A 21,779-nucleotide genomic window follows, 5' to 3' on the forward strand; every position below is an offset into this window, starting at 1 on the left:
GGAGGGAAGGCATGCTGTAGTCCTATGCTTAGGTCTCAGCCTTTAGTGAGCCTAAGATGTGTATTTCCCTCCCCCCATCTTGAAGGCCAGAGGGGCCTTTTCCAAGGAGAACAGAAACATTGGGAGTATTTCAAAATGGTTACTTTTGCTTTCCTTCCGCTGTAAGCGTAAGGGAATTTTTCTCTGATCTTCACTGTGAGAACCTGGTTAGGTTCTTAGAGGATAAAACTGTAAGGGATTATCAACCCCCCCCCCCCCCAGCAAGAGTGGGCACCCCGGGAGTTCTTAACTCTCAAGTTAGTCTTCACTGAGCTGCCAGCAATTCATCAATTACAGTTGAAAACATTGGCACAGATATTGGCTCCAGTGGCCAGGTTGCTCCTGCCCTTCTGCTTCCAGTAAACTGTGATCATCTGTATTTGCCTGTTTGTCTTTTTGGTTCAGTATGATTGGTCTATGAAGAGCTATTTAGTTTGAGTTTTTTCAACTTTTTCTTGTGATGACTGTAGCATCAACTTCCAAGCCGTTTGTGTGTTAGACCAGAAACCTTGACCCTAGATTCAGAAGTCTGAGATGCAGATGGCAGGAGATACGAAAAGATGAGGGAGCTTTGCAGCACACTAATTTGAATTACAAATTTAAGTTTTGTTCTCAGTTTTAGTTTGATGGTGTGAACTGTGGCCTTACCTTAGCATATCCTGTATGAATCTTATCCAGATGTTGTGTTGCCTTAAGCTCCATAGTGTTATTCCCGTTCTGCCACAAGACCAACTAAGCCTCCAGTCTTCCATGACTTTTGATTATCCATGACCCAGAACTAACATACTTGTGGTGGGCAATGTGAGCTTTGGTTTTCAGGTGAATTTCCTGCAAATGTAGAATTGTTGGCTGATTCTGAGTAAAGTGAGGCCTAAGAACTCAGATTCAAAAGCTGTTGAATTTCACACACTATTAAAAAGGTATGGTAGTAAGTGGTTGGCACTGCACATCTTGTCTCTTAGAATGAATATAAGAATATAAATATTCTGTTTATAAAAGGCAATGTAATGGATATCTAAGTGGCTTGTCTATTTTAATTACATAGTTCACAAGCTGTATTAAAAGTTAAATTTGAGAGAATGTATATTGCTGTATTTTCTTATAAAGGAATGCTATCATTCATCTCAAGTATTCTTTGAGGTGGGATTAAGTTTACTTCAAAACAGATGGTTGTTTTAAGATTTAATGTGCTGGAATTCAGTCTAAAAATCTTTTAACAGTTTATCATAGAACTAGAGAAATATAGCATGTAAGTTTTTAGCCTCTTTTCCTTTAGCAATTTGTTGTTAGAGATAGAACTTTTTGCAATCAAGAAACTAAGAAAAATGCACTTTCCATCCATTCTTCTTTTTAACGTCACCATAGACATGTACACCTATCAATACCATAGGGGAATAGAAATTTAAAAATCAGGTAGTAAGCATAAAATAATTTTATATTCCCCCTTTCAATATTTCAATGTTGGCAGATTATTCGCTATTAGCCCAGTGGAGGAAAGGAGCCAGATGCTGGAAAGGTAGTAGCAGTGAGGCTAAATGATAAGAGTTTCAGGAAAAGAGGGACTAACAGGGACCAACACAGCAGTGAATCAAGCAAGGAAAGGATTAAAAAATTGCAATTGAAAACTCACCTTGGGATGCCTGGGTGGCTCAGCAGTTGAGCATCTGCCTTTGGCTCAGGGCATCATCCCAATCCTGGGATCAAGTCCCACATCGGGATCCCTGTGAGGAGCCTGCTTCTCCTTCTGCCTGTCTCTGCCTCTCTCTCTGTGTCTCTCATGAATAAATAAATAAATAATCTTTAAAAAAAAAAAAAACCTCACGTTTTTTTCAGTATAAGAACAGGCTACTTGACATAAGGGGTTAATAGGCACTTAACGAAATGTCACGAAGGCACACTTGTGGGTCCACTTAAAAAGTTTTGGCAGGATCACTATATTGTACACCTGAAACTAATATTACCACTGTATGTTAACTAACTGGAATTTAAATAAAAACTTTAAAAAGGCGGGGGAGTGAAGCCTCAGAGGAATAAGGTTTAACTGAAGCAGCAGAGATGGTGTCATATAACTTTCATTTCTTAACACGTAACATGAAATAACATTCTTGTTGTTGGCAGACAGCGTCTCCTTTCAAAAATGGTAGTGATTTTACCTGATTTGGCACCTTAAAATCAGCCATTTGCATCTTAGTAAATTGTATTTAGAGAGCTTAAGGGAAAACCAACCTCTGTCTTTTTTTAGATAAAAAATACTTTGCTATAGAAGAAGTTGTTTGCAGTCATGGAATGTTGGTTTTGGTCACAGAAAAAGACTTAACTTTTAGGGGTTTTTGTTGAAAATATGTTTTGAATTGAGATGTTTGATTGTTTTATAACTTTTTAAATATTTTGTTAAAAATTGATAACAGCGGAAAACTTGGAAAGCAGTCTTTAAACCAAGGCTCTTGTGAATCCAAGCTAGAGAAAATAACATTTCTCTATGATATATTTAGTCACTGTTTATATTTAACTGGAGCTTTCAAAAGATTTGCTCATAGGAATATTAAAACCTTATTTTATGTATCTTCTTAAAAGAGGTCATTTGAAACTCTCATTTTAGAAGTTAATATCGCAGCTTTTGCCTTTATTTCAAGGAGCTATTAGTTGCTTTTATAGATTTAATCTACATGTAAAGAAAACAAAAATAAACCTGAATATAAATTCTAGATTTATAGAACTATAGAGATATAAAACATATAAGATATATAAAACTTATTTGCATATAACTATGCTAAGTATATGCATGCTAAATCAATAGAGACTGATTTTGTAAATGCATGATATGTATGCCCTCAGTTTTAAAGGACAGCTTCATCTTGGCTTTAGTTGTGTGAATCTAGTCCTCAGATTTAGGAAGCCAGTCAGAGTTAGTAGCTGACTGTATTTCAAATTACCCCTAAAAGGAGTGAAGCACAGCTTCCCTGATACATAGAACCATAGGATTATTTGAAAGCATACTATGGAAGTCTCCCCAACTTTAATCGTGGTATCTTTTGTTTCACTTTCATTTCAGAAATCTGTCACATACTTCTGTGTTAAAGCCTAGAATACTGTACTTTGATACAATTAAAGTGTGTTAAACACAGATTATCTTCTGTAACATTTGAAATTGGCATCTTTTAAAATTTAACACACAGCAATGTGAAGTGTAAGGTAGCATATTATGTTTCAGGAAAAAAATCCTTCTCTTTGCTGGGATTAATGACTGTTAAAACCTTCCTACAGGGGAGGTGGGCGGGGAGATGGGGTGACTGGGTGACGGGCACTGAGGGGGGGCACTTGACGGGATGAGCACTGGGTGTTATACTATATGTTGGCAAATCGAAATCCAATAAAAAATATACAAAAAAATAAATAAAAATAAAACTTTCTTACACCATGGCTTCAAAGGAGATTTGGATTTGTTTATTTTATGTGGTGGTGAAATATCAGGGGTACTTCATATTCCTGTCTTTAAGGTCCTTTAGTCTATCCTAATGAGTTGGTTTAATGATGTACCCATTTTTAAATGCTGTCCCTACTGTCTTACATTCTGATTATGACGTTGAAAACTTTTTCCTTCAAGTCATGATCTTCACATTGTTTTTACATTGCTTGGTATGTGAAGAATTTGGAATGTCCCGTAGTTGATATTTAGCTACAACCAGCATCACTCCAAATCTGTAATCTCCTCGATTGAAAAATTCCTTCTTAACTGGGGATTTGAAAATATAAACCTTTCTTTTTTTTCTAGACACCACAAAATGCTATTGTTATCAGCTTGTGGGAAAACAAAGTGACTAATACGGCTCACATGAGAACGAGTGGAGATTTCTTTACATATGCTTGTGATTTAAGCTTTGCCAGCTTTTACTAAACCAGTTGCAGCCTCCATGTGACTCAGTTGTAGCCACATTCCCTTTCTTTCTGCTCTGCTTCCGTGTACTTCTCTCGTGAACTGATAGGACTGCCCTTCAGAACAGAAAACCAAGTGAATTCATGAAATCATGTCTATCAACTGTATTTGACTTACTTAAAAATTTTGATCCATCTTGAGTTTTGTGAAACTTTGTGAAGTTTCTCACTATTTAATAAATCTAGCTTTGAAAAGAGAGCTAGGCCAATAAATAATCCTAAGATAGGAATATCCTCAAATAACAAGCCCATTTCTCCTTGGGATGTTTTTTATTTTGCGTTACCAGAAGTAGAAAGTCCTTTCCTGAAATTTTGTGTAGAGGTTCTTTGTTATACTTATTTTTTACTTCTTAGCTCAGCTGCAAATTTCTCTTCATTTGAAACTAAGTCAATTTTTGTCTTTAATGATTTATATTACCTCATTTTGACTAAAAAATTTCTCCTCTAAAAAATGATGTCCTTCTATTTACCAGTATAGAATAATAATTACTTCTCATAGATTTTGATCTTTATTATAAACTGTTGAACAACTTAAGGGCTTTCTTAAACCCTGTCTTAACAGTGGTACATGCTTGGTCTTTCAGTATTCTTTTCACCTCTTTTGGGGGCTATAAAAAGGTATTTTCTTGTTAAATTAAGAATGATAAATTCACATATGCAGCTTCTTCTCAGAGATTATCAGTTCAGAATAGTATTTTAGAGTTCTAAGAACTCAAATGCTGGATGAAGAGACCTGTTTTGTCTAGTGTTTCTGAAAACACTTGCTCAAGGATTGCTATTTTTGCAAAATCCCAGTTAATACTACTATAGCACAAGGTTCTGAAAAGTTCAATTTCTTAGATGTTTCTAATAACTAGGCAAAGTGGTGATCACTTTCCTCAGAGGAAGTTTAAATGATTAAGTAGGATTTCTCCTGCAAAAGATTAAGCCCTTTTTTTTTAAAATTTGCTGGGGGGGGGGGGGTGGTAAAGAGAGAAGAAGGATTTTGATCATTGCTCATTTATCCAGAAACCTGGAACCTGAACTGTTCTGAAATTTAGCTAATATTTAAAAAAGAAATGAAGAGTGGTAATGAAGAAGATGAGCTAAATTATAGTATGTAAAAGCAGATACAATATGATAAATATATTTTATTTTATTTTTTAAAGACTTTTTATTTATTTATGAGAGACAGGCAGAAACATAGGGATAGAGAAAACTGGGTGGCTCAGCAGTTGAGCATCTGCCTTTGACTCAGGGCATGATCCTGGGATGCAGGATTGAATCCTGCATCGGGCTCCTGCGGGGGGGGGGGGGGGCGCTGGTGGCTGCTTCTCCCTTTATCTATGTCTCTCTATCTCTCTCTCTCATGAATAAATAAATAAAATCTAAAAAAAAAAAAAGAAAAAGAAACATAGGCAGAGAAGCAGGCTCCCCGTAAGGTGGGACTTCATCCCTGGACCCCGTGATGACATCCTGAGCCGAAGGCAGAGGCTCAACCACTGAGCCACCCAGGCATCCCAAGAAATATATTTTAATAACATATGTGTCTTAGAAAACCCAATAGAATTTTATTATTCAAATCAATTGAAGGGTGATGATATCACTCATTTTACTGACAAGATAGTACAAATCTTTTTCTCTTTCCACCACTTGCTTCAGTACTATTTTCTGATATACTGTTCTTGTTTTTCCATTGAGTGAATTAAAGAATGGGATATATGATCTGTTTTCACAAATGTATTACAGAGGTCTGTAGACTGAGACCTCTGTGTATATACTTCATATGGAGTTTTGGAATAATACAGAGGTTATTTTTCTTGCTATGGAGAAATAGAGAATTTTGGAATGAGACAGAAAATACATTTACAAAGTTAATGAAGACTTTTATTTTTATAAGCATCTGCTTATTCTAGAAATTCATTTTTGGCTAAACTCCCAGTTTTAAAACTGAAGATAGGGGGAAAAGAATCTGATTACAATAAATGCTTGACTGGGTCATTCTTAAAGACTTAATGCTTTTCCAAATTCTCATTAACCTGATCTCTGAGGACAAGATTATAGGAAGAATGCATTCGTTGCTGAGCTTTCTTGATCTTTCTGCACAGATACATTGATTTGGGGCTATAATTACTCTAGATTTTAGAAAAATTATTGATTAAAGGGGAACTGGTGGACATTTCTGGGAAAATAATTTAAGGGAAAATCATTTTAAAAAGGAATATTAGCTCTGATTTCTGCCTTATCTTAGGAAATTTTTGTGATATTTGACTTAATACCACCCCAAAGGGAACTAATAGTCTCAATAGTTGTAGACTATAAAATCCAAATGTATACTGTATGATAGAGAAGGCATCTAATCAAAGCCTCCCAAGAATATTTAAGTGTTACAGTTAGCATTCCTTAATGTTACTTGTATATGTAATTAATTATGAGCAAAAAAGAACCCAGAATATAAATGGTAGAGAAACAAGTTTTAGAATATAGATTTATCATTGACAAAGATAATCAGACTTAGAACTATTTATCACTGAGTGTTTTGACATTGCCCTACCTTTACCCACATGCTATAATACCATTTGCCTAAATGCACAATCCAAGGAAGGAAACAATAAATATTCCCAGGTCCTTGTTTACTTAGTAATAGTTTCAAATATCCCAACCTTAATTACAACTCTTGTGATACATAAGGAAATCATACTGGACAAATAAAAACTGATACTTACTGAGAGCTTAGTATGTGCTTGAGGTTGTTCCAAGGGCTTATATTAATTTAATTCCCTCAAACCTGTAAGGCAGGTACTATTATTCCTATTTCAGAGATGAGGAAACTGAGGTATAGAGTAATTAAATAACCCACCCAACTTCTAGAGGTAATAAGGATTTTGATTCAGTAAAGGCTTGAACTCCACAGATTATATCAGTTTGCATTTTCCATGAAGCAGTTCCTGAGATGGTGTTGAAGTGTAAGAAGTACATAAGGGGTAATGCCTGTGAGACATTAGCAGAGAAGTAAGGTAAGGCAGGGAAAAAAGCCTTCAGACCACAATGCACATCTGGGAAGCAGAATTGGGCAGAGAGCACCTTGGACTATAATATATATCTGACAAAGTCTCAGCCAACCTAATGGGAAGCTCCAGAGACAAAATTGCTTGTTAGATGAGTTCACCTTGAGTATAGATGACCTGGCCCCAGTATTACTGCTGTGCTCAGTAATTGCCTGGGGACTCCCTGGGAAGAGTGTGGCTGTGGATGGAATGCTGCATCTCCAATCTTAAACCATTGTGGTGGAGAAAGCTGTCTATAACTGCACTCTTAGGCAAGTTCTTTCTTGAAGGGCAATCCAAACAGCGTACTCCCTAGGCTGCCCAGCACCACACAGCCAATTCACAGATATCAAGTACCATGTCACCTCCATCAGACTGCCAAAAATGTTTAAATCTGACAATGCCAAATGTATGTGAGGCTGGGGATGAATACTTACACTGCTTTCAGGAATGTAAATTCATAAAACACTTTGGCAGTATAGTTAGGATTATCATAACCTACTGTATGGCATTTGCACCCCAGAGAAACTCATTTGTAGGGAGGCATGCTCATAAATTTTCAGAACAGCATTGTTTGTAGTAGTGAAAAATTTAAAGTATTTTAAATGTCCATCAATGGGAGAATTGATAAATTGTGTATATATAGCATACAGTATTGCACAGCACATAAAAATTGAATGACATTAGTGCTTCATATGTCCACATGAATATATCGAAGAATTACAGAACTGAGGGAAAAAATTCAAAAGGAGACCATTAAAACAAACAAACAAACAAAAGGAGACCATTCAATTCACTCACCCTGAGCTGTGAATAATGGCACTGAGATGTCAAAAGGATCAGATACCATTCAACACCCATCAGATTCATATACGGTTTTTATGTATATAAAGCTTAAAAACAATGTCAAGTTTGCTTTTGGGTAGCATACATTTGTAGTAAAAGTATAGCATGTTTCGGAATGATATGCATCAAATTTAAGAGAATAGTTAGCTGAGGGAATTGGGATCAAGGAGGGGCAGAAGGGGTTTTAAGTGATATGTGGCCATTTTTTAAAGTCTGAAATAAATATGGCATAATGTCAACATTTCACAAAATTGTGTAGGGGGCACATGGATGTTAGCTAATATTATTCTCTAATGCTTTTCTCTATGATTAAAATATTCTGTCAAAATATAAATAGGTATTTAGTAGTGAAACAATAGGTACATATCTAAACCTTATTCACATAGCATCCTATTTATAGATCTAAATAAATAATACATTCAAGGAAGCTTCATACCATTTCACTGAAATCCATTTTTAAAAAGTTTTATAAGGTAAAGCAGACTTGATAAAGAAGAACCAAGCTGGAGGTTATCACAATCCCAGTCCCATAGACTACAAAACTGTACTAATCAAAACAGTATGATACTGGCACCAATATAGACACGTAAATCAGTGGAACATATTAGGGAGCCCAGAAATAAACCCACATATGTATGGTCAATTAATCTATGATGATGGAGGCAAGAATATGCCATGGGGAAGGTGTCTTTTTACTCCATGGTATTGGCAAAATTGGACTACTTTTTTTTTTTAAGATTTTATTTATTTATTCATGAGAGACAGAGAGGGGGAGGGGCAGAGACATAGGCAGAGGGAGAAGCAGGCTCCATGCAAGGAGCCCGATGTGGGACTCAATCCCAAGACTCCAGGATCATGTCCTGAGCTGAAGGCAGACACTCAACCACTGAGCCACCCTTGCATCCCTGGACCACTTTCTTATACCATAAATTAACTCAAAGTGAATTAAAGATGGGGCACTTGGGTTACTCAGTAGGTTAAGTGTCTGACTTCAGCTCAGGTCATGATCTCCGGGTCCTGTGATGGAGCCCCATGTCGGACTCTGTGCTCTGTGCTCAGCACAATGAGTCTGTTTCTCTTTGTCCCTCTCCCTCCTCTCCTACTCCCATCTCAAGCTTGCTCGCTCTCTCTCTCTAATAGATAAATAAAGTCTTTTAAATAAATGGATTAATGACCTAAATATGAGACTTGAAACCATAAAACTCCTAAAAGAAAACATAGGCTGTAGTTTCTTGGACATTGGCCTTATTTATGGATATGTCTCCTGAGGCAAGGGAAATAAAGAAAAATAAATGATTGGACTACACCAAAATTAAAAAAAAAAAAAGTTTCGTATGGCAAAGGAAATCAACAAAACAAAACAGCAACCTATTGAATGGGAGGGATATTTGCAAATGATACATTTGAGAAGGAGTTAATATCCAAAATATATAAAGAACTTCTACAACTGAACACCAAAATAGCAAAAAATTCTATTAAAAAAATGGGCAGAGACCTGAATAGATATTTTTCCAAAGAAGACAAACAGATGGCCAAAAGACACACGGAAAGATGCTCAACAGTATCACTCATGATCAGGGAAATGCAAATCAAAACTACAGTGAGATACCACTTCACATTTCACTTCACATTAGTCAGGATGGCTAATATCAAAAAAGACAAGAAATAAATGAGAGCAAAATTGTCAGATTTTTATTTTCTCACTTTCATGAATCAGATTGGTAACAAAGTCCAATTTTTTTCAAAAACTGAATATTTTATGTACTAGTAGGTGGCCTGAATTGTTAATTTGATATTTTTCTAATTCTTTTTATAGATTTAGAATTGCCAACAAAGAAGTTCTAAGACAGGTAGTGGAAAGACTGAGAATTTGACTTAAAAGATTCAGTTTATAAGTGAAAAGGCAAAACTTAAACCCAAGTAGTTACATTCTAAGCCCCTTGGATTATTAACTCCATTTTAAATGTTCCTTTCAATAAGTACTATTTTAGGCACAGAAATTACTTGTCTTGGCTTATATTTCTCAGTGATACCAGAATAAAATTAGTAGTTTACAAATCTTAAATTATACTTCCACACACCCCTATAGTAAACTCAGTAAATTACCTAAAATTACCCTTCTAACACAAAGATAGCTTTGTTAATCAGATTTTGAAAATATGTCAGTTTGTCAAAGAGTTGCATTCTTGAAAATTTAAACTTAAATGTAAGTGTACTTGTTAACTCAAAAAAGTATGGTCATTTAAAAATGGTTTAATGCAAAACAAAGTTAAACAGTTCTTAGCACTAGATTATATTTTATTCCTAAGAATTGTTCAAAACTAAGTAGGAATTCTATAATAGAAATCTAATTTTTGTATATTGGATTGCATCAATTCAACCAACTATTAAGGTATTTTAAAAGAGAAAAAGTCATTGACATGCAGATAAATGTACCCATACAGATGCCAATAGAAATAGTTTTAAACCAGTTTGGGTTTAAAAGACCTTCAGTACCACTGGAACATATGCTGGCTTAGTTCTTAAGGCCCCCAGGGAAGAAAAGAGCTTATTAATAAAGCAGGGAACATGATATTTTGGTATTTTTATTGGTATTAGGCAATAATACTCCCATAAGAAATGCCACTAATATGGAATTATAGACACATAGCTTCAGGACACATTATTGGTAGGTGGGCTCTAGTTATGAAGATGGTTAGTGTTCAAACTTTGACATTAATCCAGATGATTGTGCCAAAGAAGCCAGACTTGTAATTTACATTGGATTTGTGCCTTCAGCTATTTCTAAATGTAGAGTTCTCAGATTTGTCTTGAATAATATGCATAGATTTCTGCTATTCAGTGGCACAAGAATGTGTATCGTCTTTCAGTGTTTTTAAGGAATTACACATGCAAAAAATTCTTTCATTTTTACTTTGATTTTGAGGTTTCATTATAGAATAATGTGATTTATTTATTTTTTTTAAACAAAGCTAAATCCAAATGAGGGTTATCTCTCTCCAAGTAATACCCTGGAACACTGTACAATAATTACTGTTAATATTCACAGTACTTTTGGAATGCCTCTTTGAAGATTATCGTTAGAACCTATAGAAATTCTTTTAAATATCATAATGATGACATTTTAACTAAAACCCTTTGAAGCTGATACTGATTCTTGGGAATAGTAAAAATGAGACTGTTGATCCAAGTCAATATTTGGATCTAGTTCTTATTTTACAAAATATTTGTTCAAATCGATTATTGCTGGTTAAGAATTAGGGAGGAAGATAACCTACAAGAAAGAACTTTAAAACAATGGAACTGATTTTAGTAGATTTACTAGAATTTTAGTGAATTTTACTATCTACTAGCATCCTAAGTACCAAGTACTTGATTTTTCTGTCTTTTCTCTTAGGCCCAGTACTCACAGGTATGTCTGTTCCTGTGATCCTGGGTGTTATTTGACATTCCTGGGCATTACTTGTTGCTACATGGTGTCTAAGGATCTTTCTAGTTTGAAAATCTTATGACTCTAATAACCTTCAGCAAAATAACATATAATTCTCTTGCTGCTCAAAACTTGATTCCTAGTGTTTTGTGGAAGTTGTTGGCTTTTAGAAATAAACAGTTTGATTTAGACTAAATTGAGAAGGAGACATAGACAGATTTAGTGATTCAAACTGTAGAAGTAAATGACATGATTGAGGTTTGGGATAAGGTATTTACCGAAATTTGCATTGAGGAGACCTTTAATTCTCTATGGTAAATTTGCAGATGGGGTTTATAAAAACATTTTCTAAGTCCTTTATATGAAGGCACTCTGGCAAGAGAAATGACACAGACTAGAAGTGGAAGGTCACAAAACAGTGCTATGTAGATATGTAGATATGCACAGATCATTGCCCTGAGCATTTCAGCCTATATGGGTGCTGCCCTCCAACTGAGAGCCCAGGATGCAACCTACCCTTCCCATATGCCCATCTCTCTACATTTTACCTTTGTAGTCCATCAAGTGACCTCTAGACACAATTCTTAGCAAACCTGCTTCATGTCTATTAAAATGTGAATTGTTACTATGTAAAACTAACACGTCATTTATCTAGTTCCATATATTCTTTCACATACTTCATGCTTTTCCATACTTCATGCTTTGTGTTTCATGTCTACTAAACCAAACTCCCAACACTCTTCTCCCTCTGAAACTTTTTTCTTGTCTTTTTAATAAAAGACTTCCTTATGTCCTCACTTCCTCCGTAGATGTTCCCTTTACATTCTTGCTTCATGGCAACATGGCTCTCATTTGAGACTCCCATTTTTCATGTAGCACTTTCAGTGATGCTTATTGGTCCACACAACATTTTAGGATTGGGAGATGAGATCAATATCTTCTCTCCTCTGTCTCTTTCAGACTATGAGCCCTCCATCCTCATTTAACCCCCCCCCCCACACACACACATGCTTCTTTGAGGTTTATGTCAATTAGGTTTATCATCTCTCTATCTTCTCCCAGTTTAAACTACTCTCCCCCAATTCTCACCCATTTTCAGTCTTGTTCTCAGCCCCGTTTAACTTTCATGTCAGTGACCTTTCTTGTATGTTGGCTTTTCTTGTTCTTAAGTTCTTCATGTCTAATGGCCTTTACTGCTACATCACTTGAGACACCCTCTCATGGGCCTTATCTTTCCCTGCAGCTGTTCAAACTCTAAAATACTAAAGTCATACATCTTAATGTCTCCTGACAACTTCCGTTGCTTACATATCTCTAGTTGCTGGAACACAGCCTATCCAAAGCTGAACTGATCTTCTTTATCAAACCTGCTTCTCCTGAGGTTTTCTACTTTTTAAAAAATATAAGCTATCCTTTGCCAGGTTACCAAACTATAAACTTGGAATTCATTCTTCATTTCTTTTTTCTCATCATCTGCTTCTCTTCACCTGATACTGTTAATTCATAAATATTTCTCAAATCCGTCTGCTTGTCTTTGTCCTGTTCTTGTTTCCAAGTGCGTGGCTGGGTTTTTGCAGCAGCCTCCTAAGTAAGCTTCCTGCTCTAGTTCTGCCCTTCTGATAGCCATTCTTTATCTTGACTGTGCAAAGTGAGTCAGTCTAAAGTGGAAATGATCATGTTGTGCTCCTGTGTAATGTCCCACTCAGGGTCAAGCATAAACCCCCAACACAGGTTAGAGGCCCTTCATAATCTGACCTGGTTTACCTCTCTAGTCTTCATTCTTGTCTCTCCCTATAAACACTGTGATTCAATCATATTTAATTGATTTCAGTTCCTAGAACATAACATTGATTTATTTTAACTCAGGGCCTATGAGTAGGTTCTCTCTGCCTTGAAAATTCTTCCCCATCCTCTTAACTTGGCAAGTTCCTACTAATCCTTCAGGCCTTAGCTTCCTCTGGAAAGCCTCTCCTAATCTCCTTAATTTTAGGTAGGTGCCCCTGCTCTGCATTTTGGCACCCTAAATATCCCCTATTATACTTTTTATCACACTGTGTTGTAATCTCCTATTTACTGTATTCTCCACAAGATTATAAACTCTGTGAGGGCAGGAATGTGTCAACAGCACTTAGAGTATTCCTGACCCCTCGTTGCCCTCAGTGTGTTATTTGATAGATGAGTAAATAAGGGAAGGAAAGAAGGATAAAGTTTCCTTTTGAGAATAGCAGAGATAATAAACTTAGACAAGATCTCATCACATAGTACCTATTTAAAATACCATGACAAGACTTTTTTTTAGCGTGTAAATGATTTCCATGGGAAAGAAAACAAAAGCAAGGAGACTAATCAAGAGATTGTAGTACTGTTGTGATCCTGTGGCCCAAAGAGCCTGAACTTGAATTGAAGCCCTTAGAACAGAAGGTGGAACAATGAATATGAAAGAAAGAAGAAGGCACAACAGAACTTGACCCCGGGATGTGAGGGGAAAGGCAAATTAGAAAATGCTTTTAGTGCTTTGGCATTGGTGGCGCCAATGATAGAAATAGGGAAAGTTTGAGCAATCAGTTTTGTAGGGAAAAAGCTTAGAATTTTTAGGAGCTTTGTATTTATATGTTAAATTAAAAGCATAAAGGATAAGAGTTTACTGATTTTGGAGGCAAGAAGTAACTTTTAAAATACTTTTCAGTAACATATACCAAGTGGAAATTATAGTTATAAATGCAGCTTTGGAATTTGTTGAATTTTAAGGAACTTAAAATCTCACAAACTGCTGTTTTTTGTTTTTGTTTTTGTTTTTTTTTTTTAGTAGTCAACACCTAAACAAAATGACTCCATTTTGCTTGTGATTCTTGGTTGTCCTTGATAATTGAATTGTAATTTTTTTGATACTATAGAAAATTTCACAGAAACTCATTTTAGAGTAAGAATTGTTAACAAGGGCACCTGGATGGCTCAGTTGGTTAAGCCAAGTTGGTCTGCCTTCGTCCCAAGTCATGACCCCAAGATCCTGGGATCGAGCCCCACATTAGGCTCCTTGTTCAGTGGGGAGTCTGCTTCTCCCTCTTTATCTGCCTCTCCCTCTCTCTTGTACTCTCTTTCTCTCTCTCAAATAAATAAAATCTTTAAAGAAAAGGAATGGTTGACAATATATAACAACACTATCTTCAACATTTCTTTCTCATTTAAAGAAAAAAGATCCATAATATAGCATTTCTCCAAGTCTTTTTTACTATCATTTTGACAACAGAGAGTTGGAGATTCTTTGAAAGATCAGCAACAGAGAGAGAGATTTAGAAGTCATCTGTCTAAAGATGACTGATGGGGCAGCCCCCGATGGCCCAGTGGTTTAGTGCCACCTTCAGCCCGGGGTGTGATCCTGGAGACCCGGGATTGAGTCCCACGTCTGGCTCCCTGTACGGAGCCTGCTTCTCTCTCTCTCTCCCCCACTCTGTCATGAATAAATAAGTAAAATCTTTAAAAAAAAAATAAAGATGACTGATAAATCCCTTAGGATAAGTGAACTTGATAAGGGGAGGATTACAGACAGAGGGGAAAAGAATGAAAGAATGGATGATTACTGCTGGATCTTTATAGTCTCCACTCTCACAGAGAATAATTAAGAAGTGTCAACAAAATATAATAGAAGGGATGATAAGAGAAATGAGAAGAATACTTAAATGTTACACAATGACACAGATGTAAGGTAGTAGGAAGTGGGGCTATATTACAATGAACTAACAAGGGAGTGGACAATTTTCTGTTCTTAGTTCTTACCTACAAGGAAAATAAAACTCGGATGATTCTTGGCCAGAGGGAACCTCACTGAACTTCAAATTACCTATCCTAGAATTCTACTCATGGGCCCAGCTGAAGCCTCCTCGAATTCATGTTGTCTTCCCTAAATCCTATAGTTGATCTCTTTTGAACCTTTGATTTTCCTTTTAACCAGAACCTCTAAATTTTTGCTTGTATCCTTTATCTTCTCAATGAGACTGTAAGCATTTTAAACACCAGATCCATGTGTCCTATTACTGCCAAATTCTTCAAGCATCCTCAGACTCCAGTTACATTATTAAGAATGAGTAATTTGTAATAAATTATCTTTGAGGAACCCATCAGGACTAAAGGGCTCTGGATCTCAAATACTGCATAGTGCCATATATGCAATAAATCCTAAAAGAACCACATTTTACTGTATCTCTTAGGGAAAATAAAAATGCGCTTGGTTGACCTGGTTACAGTGAATTTATAATCAAAGAAAGACTAATTGTTTTCACTAATTACCTGTTTATATATTTTCTATAATAAAAATACCTAGGGTATTGAATACATACAAATGCTATCTTGCTAGTTTTATAAAATTACAACTCTTTTATTTGATCAATTCAATCATTTTATTTGTAAATATATTGTTCACTTCATTGACTTGGTTATGGCAGTGGTGCTCTTGGGACCCGGTATATATATAGTACTTAAAATGGTGGGCCCTGCGGTTCATTCCAGACCCTACCACTCATTAACAGTATGCACTCAGCTATGGCCCTTAATCTCTCTGAGCTTCAATTTCTTCATCTGTAAAATGGGTAATAACTACCTTCCTTGTTGGGTTATTGAGAGAATTAAATGACAACATCCATATAAAGAGTGGAGCACAGCGCCTGGCACCCACGAAGTGCTGGATGTAGTGATTAGTCACTGTAATGAGGTTTTCTGTGGTTTAACAATGCCACAAGATAAAATTTGCAGTTTTCACAGGCTAATTTTATGGGTGGTATTTCTGTTAACTTTTAAAACCATTTACACCCACTGTTTTATGTGTTATTTTGATCATGAAATAGTAGGTTCTTTTCATAGTTATGTAGAATTGAATTGGTAACATCCTTGTGTTCTACTACTTATAATTTCATAGTGACAAGGCTGGTTCAGTGTGGAACAAAATATCTGTTACATTTTTTTTTATTATATGATACAGGATGCTGTATCACAAAATGAATCCAGGATGCCTCTCTCTAAATCTTTAAGAATCAAATCAGAGTTAACTACCAGGTAGAGAAAAGTTGTGAAATTAAAACAGATATACAATATTCTCCAGGGAACAATTCTAAAATAAACTTTTGTAAATGATAAAGTATCTTGTGTAGCATTTTAGTACCTGTGGCTGGCTATTCCTAGATTTTACTTAGAAAATATTATAAACGTGTAGCCTGACCACATTGTGTCCTAAACACTGAAGGCAAACCGTACTGTGGGGATTTCATTTTAACCACAGAGAAATTGTAACAAGTCCAAAACCACAAGACCCGAGTAAGTAGTAGATCCGGAAATAGAACTGAGAAGGCTCTGATTCGTCCTCATATACTGAAACCACACAGTTCTGCTGCTTCTGAACATAATGACAGATCGTCTAATGCTGCTAGACCATCATCAGTACATGACACATCAGGAGCAAACTGTATGAGGGTGCTGTCTGAAAGCACACAGCCTTTACTCTCTAAAGGCCTGTATGGAAACCAGAGAAGTAGGAAAGGAGCCATTCCAAGCACCAGATGATTGTGTTTGGGGTGATCGGTTGCTACCACAGATTCTCCTTCTTTGCTAAGGTTGTAAAGAAAAGTAGTAATTTATAACTATAGAAATGCTTTTACTCATTCTTAAAAACATTTTAGTAATTTTTAATAAGGCTAGCTAAAGAGTTTGCTAGAATGGCATCATATATATAAGGAGCATAAAGATTTTATGTTCCATTCAAGATTTGAACCCAATCCCACATTTTACTTTAAAAGTTTTGCAACATTGCCGTTAGTTGATTTCCAAACCCTGAAATAGTGGTTTTGAAGGATTAGTTCTGCTTTATTGTTGGTGTTTGAGGAAAATTTTCTCAACCTCCTCACTCTGTTAGGCCTATGCCTCTTTACTATTTTATGGGTTAAAAATTCCCTGTTATTTTTTACTGTTAAATTTTATCATAGACTTTTAGTGAGATTATTTTCTTTATTTCTGAAATATACATTTTTAAGATTCCTTTAGTTGAAGTCTTTCGATTTTTATTTATCTGCAGATGTCTTTGTTTCAACTCTACTTATAAAAAACATTATTTTCATTCATTTTTTTAAAAGAAGTATAGTTGCATTACAACCTTGCTTTCGAAGAGTAGCTTTGGTAGACATACTATCCTAGGACGACAGTTATTTTCTGTTTGACCTTTAAAGCACTGTCTATGGCTTCTATTGTTGGTATTAGGTGAAAAATACTTCATGATTATAGGGCAGTCGTGCGTCAGTCTTTGCACACTGAGAGCTTATACATATCACTTAATTCTGATAACAAATTTATGATAATATGCCGTTATTATTCTCACTTATTCTAGTGTAGATATAGAATCACATGACAGTTAAGAATACAGAATAAGTGAGGAGGACAAGATTACACCCCAGGAACTCTGAATCTAAAGTCTGCGTTTTAAACCACTGCCACATGGGGCAGCCCTGGTGGTGCAGCGGTTGGGCGCCGCCTGAAGCCTGGGGTGTGATCCTGGGGACCCGGGATCGAGTCCCACGTCGGGCTCCCTGCATGGAGCCTGCTTCTTCCTCTGCCTGTGTCTCTGTCACTCTCTCTGTGTGTCTATGAATAAATAAATAAATAAAATCTTTAAAAAAAAATAAACCACTGCCACCGCCAAGCAAATACATAAAGAGAAAGATGAGAGATAAATATTACTAAATGTTAAAGGTATTTAAAAACCATAGTAATTAAAACAGAAGCTTTTTTTTTCTGGATAAAGATATTAATACACTAATCATTACTATTGGACTGTTATTACCAGGAAGTATCAACATGGTGTGCCTGTTTTCTCATATGTAAGATAAGAGTAATAATACTGCCAGCATCATAGAGTGGTTGTAAAGAATAAGCAAGTGTATACAGACACATACATACTACTTAGAAAGTGAAAAAAAAATTTTGTTGCTTCTAGCAATAGAATAAAAGAGGAAAAGCACAGAAAGCAAATCTACTATATAACATAATATAGTATCTGATTACAGTTGATGAGAGGAAATGATGGACTATTAAATAAATAATGCTGGCATAGTTGGATGATTTGTCTTTTTCTTAAAATTCTGTCCCCTAGACTTCTGGGGTGTCATACTTTTATGTGCCTTCTCCTAAACATGTGATCATTTCTTCTTTCTCCTTTGTAGCATCCTTAGCACTTAAACATTGATGTTTCCTACTACTCTCTCCTTGACTACTGTGTATGGGTGTGTGCATCCTAGTAGAATTTTAATTACGCTCATGATTTTAATTACAGTTATTTATATGGACTCTCAAATATATAAAACAGAAATTTTGATTATCTTTTTTTAAAATAAAATAAAAATAAATAAAATAATAAAATAATAAATAGATAACAGATTATTTCCTAAATCGATGCTCTCACCAGAAGAAATTTTTGATTAATATTTAAATAAATGTTTGTGGAGAAGACTGTAAGAAGCATACCATCAAGGGCAGCAACTATAAATAAAAAATTTTAAAAATTTAAAATTCTTTTTATAAAAACAAGCAGGAATACTGTAAATGATTAATGGCACAGTATGTGCTAGAGTAGGAAAACCATATGCACATGTAGGAGACAAGTAGAGAAGTCAAGATTTAAAAGGATTGGGAAACATTAGGAGTAACCATTGGGTGTGATGGAAATGGAAGCTGATGAAGAAAAAATGAGAAGAATCACATATAGAGCAGCAGTGGGAGTCTAGCCTAGGTTGGAGACCATAAATCTGTAGTGGCAAGGATGTTCATGGCGATATGGCTTTCTCTGGCAACTCTTAAAATCTTGGGTTATTGGGGATCCCTGATGGCTCAGCGGTTTAGCTCCTGCCTTTGGCCCAGGGCGTGATCCTGGAGACTTGGGATTGAGTCCCACATCAGGCTCCCTGCATGGAGCCTGCTTCTCCCTCTGCCTATGTCTCTGCCTCTCTCTCTCTCTCTCTGTGTGTGTGTCTCTCATGAATAAATAAATAAAATCTTTTAAAAAATTTTAAAAAAATCTTGGGTTATCAATAATGTTAATTTCAGGCACCTGGGTGGCTCAGTGGTTGAGTGTCTGGCTTTGGCCCAGGTCATGATCACAGGGTTCTGGGATCAAATCTTGCATCAGGCTCCTTGTGGGGAGCCTGCTTCTCCCTCTGACTGTCTCTTGCCTCTCTCTCTGTGTCTCTCATGAATAAATAAATAAAATCTTAAAAAAAATGTTAATTTCTTTTGCCTTGGATAGGTTAGGTAGGTGGATGATCATACAAATAAAGGGTGAGACAAGCTGCTCATATCAGAAGTAAATATCTGTCCAATATACTTCAAAGCTCAAAGCCCTTCAGTGTTTGGCCATTGCTGTAGAGTAAAAACCAGAACCCAGAATTTTAATGGTTCTCATATAAAATTCTGACCTTATCTTTTAGTATACCCTTACATGTATCACCACATGATAGCCAAATAGGGCTTCTTGCTATTTTTTAAAGACTGTTTTCTTTCTCAATTTTCACCTCAATTATGTTGCTTCTAGTTTTTACCTAGCGTGTAAAAACCTACATCTCTATTTTTTAAATCATAGCCATTCTTTAAAACTCAGTTCATTTATTGCTTGGTCTGTGTCACAGCCAGAAGTGTTATCTGTCCTCTCAACATCTATAATTCCTTGTTTATACCACTTTTATGTTACTTTTCGTTTATTTCAAAGTACTTTTGTTTCTAATAAATTTTAAATTCTTTCATGGTAGGGACCATATTTTTGTAATTTTTATATTATTTCACAGTGCCAACACAATACTTTTTCTGTAGTAAGTATACAATGAATATTTGCTGAACAGACATTGTATTACATATTTATAGTAAGTAGCAAGATAGAATTTTTTTTTTGAGCTTTATTTTGATATGTTATTTCAAGAACCTCTTCTCATGTGAATGTTTTGTCCCATAGGTATGGGATGAATTGCCTTATTCAGTTTGAAGATTTTGCCAATATAAATGCCTTTCGTCTCCTCAAGAAATACCAAAACCGATATTGTACGTTCAATGATGATATTCAAGGTAAGCTGGAAAGGGGAGTGAAGATAAGGACAGGAGGACCCAGAGACTCCCATGAAGTTAAAGAATAAGCATAATGGGGACAATTGAATCAACTGGGAGGGTGGGAAATTGTAGACCCTGAGTGAGGTATTCTTTTTTCTTTTTTTTACAATTTTATTTATTTATGAGAGACACAGAGAGAAAGAGAGAGAGGCAGAGACACAGGCAGAGGGAGAAGCAGGCTCCATGCAGGGAGCCTGACGTGGGACTTGATCCAAGGTCTCCAGGATCAAGCCCTGAGCTGAAGGCAGCGCCAAGCCGCTGAGCCACCTGGGCTGCCTGAGTGAGGTATTCTAATGTAGTATTACCACAAAGGAGTAGATCTGAGTGATAGTAAGCACCATCTCATGGAACTTTGGAGGAAGACAGCCAAAGTGAAATGAGATGAGTGCCATTGGAAATGAGGTGGTCAAAGAAAAGTTTAAAAGAGGTGGTCAAAGAAAAGTTTAAATGAGGATGATGTTTCTCTATTCATAGAGTTTGTATTAAGGACAAATAATCATTTGTGAAAGTACCCTGTGAAATAAAATGTACTTCACAGGTATAATTTTTAAAATTCACTATGCTTTAAATTTATAGTGTGACATACCTATATAGATATAATGTGTTTAAAAATAATGAGTCTCTGTATCTTTTGGGGCACACTAAATTAATTGGTCAAATCTTTCTTTTCCCCAAATCCTTTGTGATGTTATCACATTATTACTTTAGTGCCATTTTCATGACAAAGATGCTTTACATTATTTCAACTTTGTTTTCTTTCCATGTTATTAAATTTCTTTTTGAGTATTTATTCATGAGAAGTGAGTATTTGGAAGATTTCAGAAGGGTAGTAAGAGTCTAATTTTACAGAGCTATAGACCTTGCTAGAAGATACATGTATAATGATAGCATGCCTTCAGTGCTACAAAGATTTTGTAGACCGGTGTCTGAGTCATTTACCAGTTCATTTTGCAGTGGTCTCTAAAATACTCTATATTAGGGGCACCTGGCTGGGTCAGTTGGTGTAGAGTTTGGTGTAGAGCATACAACTCTTGATCTCGGAGTTCGGAGTTTGAGCCCTATGTTGGGTGTAGAAATTACTTAAAAATAAATAAATAGCCACATAAACTATTGAGCAAACTGTCCTTTCTTTAATACTCTTATCTTTCAATTTTGGGGGCCCCACAGAAATGTCCATATAGAAGTTAAAGACCAATATTACATACTTTTGAACCATTGTGCAGAATTGATAGGCATCAGAGTTCGGTTTAAGATAAAAAGAATGCTAAATCCAAATCAAACAAAATGAGTATTTTGTAATTAGGATCAGAGCTCCTGTCAATGAGGAATAGGAATTTAGAGGTCAAGGTCTGGGCTGCATCAGAATTAAAGTCAGG

At 35.8% G+C, this 21,779-nt stretch overlaps 1 protein-coding gene across 4 annotated transcripts in view; it reads left to right on the plus strand.

Annotated features, from left to right (window-relative positions):
- The window catches only part of ME1 (malic enzyme 1), a 213,043-nt gene that overhangs the window by 145,959 nt on the left and 45,305 nt on the right, over nt 1-21,779 (plus strand). For all 4 annotated transcript variants that reach the window (XM_077903231.1, XM_077903230.1, XM_077903233.1 and 1 more), the window contains exon 7: nt 20,252-20,361. In XM_077903231.1, coding sequence (XP_077759357.1) covers nt 20,252-20,361 — 110 coding nt within the window. The remainder of the gene's footprint in view (nt 1-20,251; nt 20,362-21,779) is intronic.

This window comes from Canis aureus, chromosome 7 (assembly GCF_053574225.1).
Source record: "Canis aureus isolate CA01 chromosome 7, VMU_Caureus_v.1.0, whole genome shotgun sequence".
NCBI classification, from domain to species: domain Eukaryota; kingdom Metazoa; phylum Chordata; class Mammalia; order Carnivora; family Canidae; genus Canis; species Canis aureus.